This window comes from Limulus polyphemus, unplaced genomic scaffold (genome assembly GCF_000517525.1).
Source record: "Limulus polyphemus unplaced genomic scaffold, Limulus_polyphemus-2.1.2 Scaffold1583, whole genome shotgun sequence".
In the NCBI taxonomy this organism is placed as follows: domain Eukaryota; kingdom Metazoa; phylum Arthropoda; class Merostomata; order Xiphosura; family Limulidae; genus Limulus; species Limulus polyphemus.
In genome coordinates, this window is record NW_013667193.1 from 24,859 (window position 1) to 32,534 (window position 7,676).

General features: G+C 32.0%; 1 protein-coding gene across 2 annotated transcripts in view; it reads left to right on the forward strand.

Moving 5' to 3' along the window:
* The window catches only part of LOC106464189 (zinc finger CCHC domain-containing protein 2-like), a 27,526-nt gene extending 23,088 nt beyond the window's left edge, over positions 1-4,438 (forward strand). For both annotated transcript variants that reach the window (XM_013924314.2, XM_022391887.1), the window contains exons 11-12: positions 962-2,158; positions 4,152-4,438. In XM_013924314.2, coding sequence (XP_013779768.1) covers positions 962-2,158; positions 4,152-4,207 — 1,253 coding nt within the window. In that variant the 3' untranslated portion in view covers positions 4,208-4,438. The remainder of the gene's footprint in view (positions 1-961; positions 2,159-4,151) is intronic.
* The last annotated feature ends 3,238 nt before the right edge of the window (positions 4,439-7,676 follow it).

Sequence of the window (7,676 nt, forward strand, 5' to 3'; positions counted from 1 at the left end):
ACATAGACAAACGAAAATTTAAGGAACCCATCTTAATTGAACAAAACAACCCTACTCTAAACAGTGCCAAGATATCTCATTTAAATCATGCAACAATATCCGGTCATATGACCTCTTTGTTTCGTACTGTATATATAAAGATTGTTATAAGCAGTTTATTGTTGTTACTCACTTTGTTACTCCCATATTGATTGGTGCTGTTGACTGGTCAAACTTATTCTCTTCAGTAGTTCAAACTTAGGGACAGCTATACTTATACTTAAACCCCAATGAATGGAACTGAATCTTAATTTGACATTTGTTCCTGCTGATCTCAGAATAGGTGTTCGGTTGAATAATAATTATACATGCTATTACAATTTTCAGTATGAATTATTTTTATTCTTCTTATTTCTTTGTACTGTAGCTATATTTAAGATTTAAAAGGTTCAAAGATTATGTTACAAGCAGTATATTGTTGTTACTCCCATATACAAAAGGCACATTCAGGATGAAAATTCCAATTTGGGTCATTCTTAGATGGTATAGATTTTGTTTTCATTTCATAATTCATCCCACTAAGATGTAAAGACAAACTTTGTGCTAAACTTAGCTGAAAAGCTGATCATTCTCAAACTCTTCTGGAATTACAGAGTACAGAAGTTTGGGTATTTACAAAAATCAACTAAGCTATTTTGCACAACAAAAAACACAAAGTTCCACTGGGGGACAGTCTGTATTATCAACCAAGTCCTCAGCTGGTAATGGATTTGGTATTGTTACCTAGTGTAGGCTTGTATGTTTTCATACCGTAATTCTCTTCATTTATATGTATTTCATTTTGTCAGAGAAATTTCTCTTTTGTTAATATTTTAGAAAGATTTCAGTGTTTTTTATTCCAAGCATTAATTCAATGATGGATAAAAAAAATTAAAGTTTAAAGAGAAATATCTTACTGTGGCATAACTGTTCTTTCTTGTAGGACATCCAGTCCAAAAATCAGACAATGCTAGAAATGTAGAAGGTGTTTCTAAAACATCTAACAGTCCATACAACAGAGCACAGCAAGGTGGGTTTCATTCCAAGCATAACAAGAAGCCTGCAGAAAAGGATGATTGTTACTTAAATGGACGTGAAGGGGGTGATAGTCTCAAAAATGTGACAAACTACGGAATGACTGTTCCGTTTCTTTTTCCATCTCCTGATATACATCCTCCAAAGCCCAACTCTTTGCCATTGTTTACAAGAGCTGCAGCTACTCCCACACACATTGGAGCTGGAACAATCATCATAGAGAACAGTCAGATCAACAGAAATCATCTGGCATTTCTTCCTTCAAATCCTCCTCATCGATCTCATAACAGCACTCCTGAACGAACTGTGAATCCCCCAGTCTCATTTTCTGGTGGCTTGACTTTTTATCAGTTCCCTTTGATAACTTCTGGAGGTGCATCTGTTACTACAACAGCACGCAGTTTTGTCACCTATCTTGGCCATTCCAGTGTTACTGTGACAACAGTAGGAAGTGGGAAGTTTGGCTCCAAAACTGTGGACACAACTAACACCAAGCAAGTGCCTGACCCTATGCCCAATGTCTATCATTTGTCCCCGTGTGTGGTGCCACCTCCAAATCCAGGTGCTGCCGTCCAGTCAAACGGAGCAGTAATCTCAACAGCTAGTGTTAATACGTCTACTGTGGCAAGTAGCACAGTTACAACTAGTCTTAATAATACCCCTGCATCCATCCATACTCCACCCCCACCTCCTACTAGTCTCCCATACACGTATTTCCTTCCTCATTTTCTTCCCCAAGCATTTCCTTTTGTAGCAGCCCATAATAACTCTCCTGCCAATGGATTTGTCTCACCAAATTTGCATGTACCACCCCCTAACCCTAATTTTCCTTTTCACCTTCCTAATGGTATGAATGCTGCAGTATCCCCTGAAATGGTATATCCTCCTCAGGGTTTCCCATTACCATCCCCTTCAGGACCACCACCCCCAACACCTTCTGTTACTCCTTATCTGGGATATCTTGGGAGTGGTTCTAGCTATCCCCACAATCAGTCAGTACCTCTTCCTGCCCTCAGTAAACCAGTGACTTGTTATAACTGTGGTGCTATTGGCCACAGAGGAAACGAATGTAAAAGTGCCACTCTAGATGAAATGACCAAATCAGGTATGCAAGTTCACCAGTTCAAATACATTATACATAATTCAATTGTTGTGTTGATATGCAGACAGTGTGTATGTTTTGATATCATTAGATAAAAACAGGTTAGTTTTGTTTATTGATGTGTTGAAATAACTTGTAGGCTAATTTAAAGAAACATGCACAATATTTTAATCCCAACATATCCTTCTTTAGGTGATGCATTTTAATAATTCCTCCAAGAGTACATTTAGGAAGGGAAATAACATGCTCAAATAACTTAATATTTATTTATAATGTTTATTTTAGTTTCATTGACTATGTTATAGTAAGTAGGATATGTGTACTTCAATGACTGTTGTTGGCATATGGCTTTAGTTATAATTGGCAGCTTGTTTATTAGTTGGGAGTTAAAGTTAAAATATGATTTAGTTTGTAGAATACACACAGTTTAATCAACTTGACCATACTCAAGTTTCTTTAGAAGATTTTACTAGAACAAAGTAGGGATAAATTTATAAAATTCACATTAGAAAAAGTGACATTTTTCTATAAAGTTTGTTTTTCAATCATCTTTTCTTAATTGCTGAAGCTGAATTTTTGTGTTTTTGGCTTTCACTTGTTCATTATACATATAGCCAGCCATCTGCCATCAAAGAATGCTAATTATGTAGAAAAGGTATAAAAATTCTGTAACCACTAAGCCTTAAAATACCATCAGTTACCTAAGATATTATACTTCAAGAGATGCCAAAAAACTGAAGCAAGCTCTTGTATGTCTTTAATAATTCAACACAGAAAGGTGAAATTTGATTCATAGCTTCTTTGTTACCAAATTCAGTTTGGTGACTTAAAAACTAAACTCTCACGTTTGTTGTAGTTATGTTTTGTTTTATTTTAGTAATACTTTGATTGTTATAGCATTTGATGTTTTATTGGAGAGGCATAAATTCTTGATATTTTTTTATGAGTATTGATACCAGATTTAGCAGAAATTTTCAAGAATGGTAATGTCATTCAGGATTAATAACATTATCATTGGGACTTGGAAAAAGTTTTGTTGTGGAAAAACATCCAGAATTATTAGTATTATTTTCTGAACATTGAAGAATTTTTATTAGTGGTATGACACCTCTGTGAAGAGTCAAATATCATTGTCTTCAGAACATAAAAAATATCCTTTTGAGATGACACCATCCTGGAAGATTAAGTAACATCCTCTTCAGGACTTGAAAAAATACCCTTTTAAGATGACACCGTCATTGAGTAGAAAGTAATTTCATCTTTTAAAAATTGTACTTCCAAAGAGAAGTAAGATATTTTATAAAACTTGTGAAATTTTCTCTTTGCTGTTTCTATATGTCCAGGAGAAATTACTTCTTTTAGAAGAAATTTTTTTGTGGCTTAACATCATTCTGGAGGATTGAGTAATATTCTTTTTAGAACTTGTGAGACATTTTGTGGTAAATTGTACTTTCCAGGAACAAGTGAGATATTTTAGTGACTTAGAATAAGTTTCCCATTGGAATTTCCACATGTAAAATTAACAACATTTATACATTTTGGAAAATTTGTTCTCATCCACTGAAACCATTCAAAAGGAGTAACTTCTTTTTTCAGGAATTAGCAGAAGTTATGTAGAGGAAGAAATAAACTAAGAAGGTCTTAGACTAGCTGAATTATTTAAAAGATTTGAAGAGGGTTTATCACAACTTAACAGAAGCTGTCACTTTTGATGATAAAGACTGTGTAAAGATAAAGTGATGATCATTTATAATTAATAATTTAGCATCCAGTTGTCTACCAGGACAAGGCTGAATACTTGCATTATTGTGTTTTTTTTAAGCAAGAAATTATTTCACTGAGTACTTTGAAGTTCTGGCCAGAGCATCTCTTTTAAAAAAAAATGAAGTGGCATGAACTTGATGTATTCTCATTTCTGATGTTGTTGTTTTTTATGGTAATGAAAAATAATCTATATTATTAAAACATTACTAATGAGTGTGATTTATTGTTACAGGTCATTTCAGACTTCATTTTACACCATCTGCCAAAACAACAGAGTCAAGTGCGTAGTGATGGGTAAAAGTTAAAAGACCCATAAACTTGAACTTACAGGACTCATGCAGTGATCAAAAACATTAGCGTTTAAATACATTTGATTGTGAAGTAGATTAAAAAAAGATGTTTTTGTTCACTTCTTTGACAAGGAACGTGAAGCAGCTGTGTACTTGTGAAAATGAAACTTTTGTGATTATATATGTTTCAGCATGAAACCAGGCACTTTTAAAAGTACTTGAACAGCAATAGATAGATAAACATTTATCCTAACAATTGTTCTTTTCGTTTGCTTTCTCAAATCTTAAGCTTCTTTTTGATGATGTTTCCAAAATAGTTTGATTTGAGAGAAAATTTGAGAACTTCACTTATAGTAATGTCGTTGACAAAGATTAAAACATGTCTTCATAACATAGTCAAGCATATCTTTCATTGTTTATTGTTCACTGTTTCTTTATGAAGAACAGTTTTACCTTTCTTAAGAGATGTATAAATTAATTATATTTATGAAAGTGTGAGCTAGTGCCCATTTGGGTTGTGCTGTAGTATCAGATGTATATAATTTGAGCAGAACTTACTTTTAAGGCAGCTGTTATTTTCTGAACAAATGCATTTTGCTATGAACAGATATGAAAGAATATGAAGAGATGTATATATATTTTGAGTCAGCTATTAAGAGTATGTGAATTAGTTGCAACTATGCAATCTTTGAGTAAATTAGGATGTTTTTGTTTTATGTAAAATACGATGATAATCCTTTTTTTTTTCCTCAGACTTGCTGTATTGTTAGCAAAAGTTTTGAACATATGGTTGTTGAAAGAACTGTAATGTTTGATTTGATACTTAAATGTGTTGCTGTATTTTAAAATGGAGATTCACATTTTATAGTTGGAATTGTGGATTATCTAAATGGAAAAGTTGAAGGTTTTTTTTTTAAATAGTCACATCTGTCCACTTCTAGTGCCTGGAGAAGTTGCTAATTTTTTAAGTGGAAAGAGGTTTTGCTTGTCATTTCCATTTTATAAAACAAATAACAGCAGTTATATTGTGAATGTGCTTGTATCATAATCAGTCATATCATTCATAATGTTTGTGAGATTTCACATTGGTATCTACTGATATATCATGGTGACAAGTTTGAGATAGTAGGTAGAAAATTCTAGGAGTCTTTTTTTTTTTAATTAGACATGGGAATTTTTCTCCCCCTTTTTTAATTTTATAATTGAAATTTGACCGCATCATCAGGTTCATATTAGGTATAACCAATCACATCATGACACTAGGCATGTTTGATACTGACTCAAAGGAATATGGAGATTTGTAGACTGAATAATTCTAGTCATTTCAGTTCTTAACCAATACCTAAGTAGTCTGTTAGCAGGTGACAACAGTGAACTACAGGGGGCACCAAAATAGGGGCTAACAGTTTTACCAAAATTGTGTCAAACATGAATAGCGTTATGCACTGTATTAACAACCAGGGTTTGTCTTGAGCCAGTTTTTAGTGATAAACATATAGAGCTTTTGGACTACGAGTCAGCAAATGTAGTGATCCTACAAGAAGTATAGATGTTTGATAACACGAAACAAACTTTTTGATGGTCCTGGCTCAGAATTAAAGTATTCCAAAACTAAATGAAAAGTGTATATTGTATAACAATAAATATATCAAATCTTGACTAAGTATCTATTGTTCGTAATGTACCCATTCAAAATATAGAAGGCATTTACTAATTTCATGGTCAAAGGTAGTAAACAACTCTTTCATGAATATTCATATTTGTAAGTTCTGTACATAGGTTGTATATACTTAAAAATATACATATATATATCTATATATAGCTGTACATTTTATTATAAAGAAAAAAACAGCACTAACAATTAAAAACTCTTCAAGTGTTTCTAAATTCAATAATTCCTTTTTCAGTAGGGAATAGAAATAAACTTAAAAGACAAACTTGCGTATACTCGATATACATATTTACAAAGTGTAATCAGCTGTTATAAAAGAAGTTTCGACTGTCTCAGTCATGTAAATACATGAAGATTTATAAATGTTTAAACATTTTAATTTATGTGTACATAAAGTCACGAAGCTTTTTTTCCACAATGCCTGTGAGGATATTGTCAATATTCCTTGTTTTTTGCCAAATTTTATGAATCCAGTATATTTCTAGAATCATCACAATGTGAGACTTTGTAATTATTTTATGCATTAAAATCAATGTACTGAGAGAATAAAATAAAGGTTATTACTGAATTTGTTTAAGGTTTTTATCACTGTTAAAATACAAAAGTAATACAATGGCTTTATTGTAGTTCTTGTCATAATAGACTGTAAATGTTATTGGCACTGTTCTGAGACTTCAGTATTTTATGTCTTATTATTTTCACAACTGGGTGTCTTTGTTAGTTCATTAGTTCTTTTTTTATCATAATATAGAAGCCCTGGCCAAATTAACATGCATTATAACCCACTATATATATTTTACAACACATATTTTGACATGAAGTTTAATTGTGTACTTCTTCATAAGCTTACACATACTAAATGTGTAATACATTTTTGGATACACATTTCTTTATGTTTATTAGCTTTCAAGTCAACATCAATTTTGTTGTAATAAAATGTGACCTAATTGATCTATTACAAGTTTACATTATAATTACTATAAATATCAATCTGTACAGTGAAGCAATAAAATATATCTTAGGACTATAAATTTTAAACTGTATACAGGTAATAAGCTCACATTTCCAGCTTAATATTTTTGAAGAGTTTCTACTCGTACAACAACATTCACATTCTATGAAATTCTATTAAGCCTTGCAGAAACCCCATAAAGAAAGTGAAACCTGTAACGCAATTAAAAAAAATATATTAAAATATGCAGATATTCAACCACTACCAACTCTATTTGGGAAGTAAATGTGTAGATATTACTGCTCTTCTCCTAGGTGGAATAAATGGTCATTTGGTTGTCAAAGTTCATCCCCAGGTGTGGCAGTTTCACTGATCTCTTAATCATGTTAAATCAATTTCCAAGATGTATTCTATTTCTTTCAACATTTATAAATTTTTAATAGAAAAACTTATGATAAGACTGACCTTGAACTTTACCACTACTGTGGTTCCACTTAGTCTATTGTGTTATTTGTCAGGGAAAATAATTTTGATAGTACATGGTGTTTGCTTACAAGAAGTATCTGTAGACTCGGATTCTGCTAGCTCGTGGACATGTTTCTTTAAAGCAAATATTAACTTTGCCTTCAAGTTAAGAAATTAATAGTACTAAACTGATTTGTGCTAGCACTACTTTGTGTATGCGTTCTTGTATGTTTTCAAGGATATAGTTTTGGCTTTGAGTATTAGTCTTTGAATGTGGTAACTGATATAACATTTGCTGACAATAATAATTATAATTGATCCTGTTTTGAGGTACGTGTATATATACATATATATATATATATATATATATATATATAT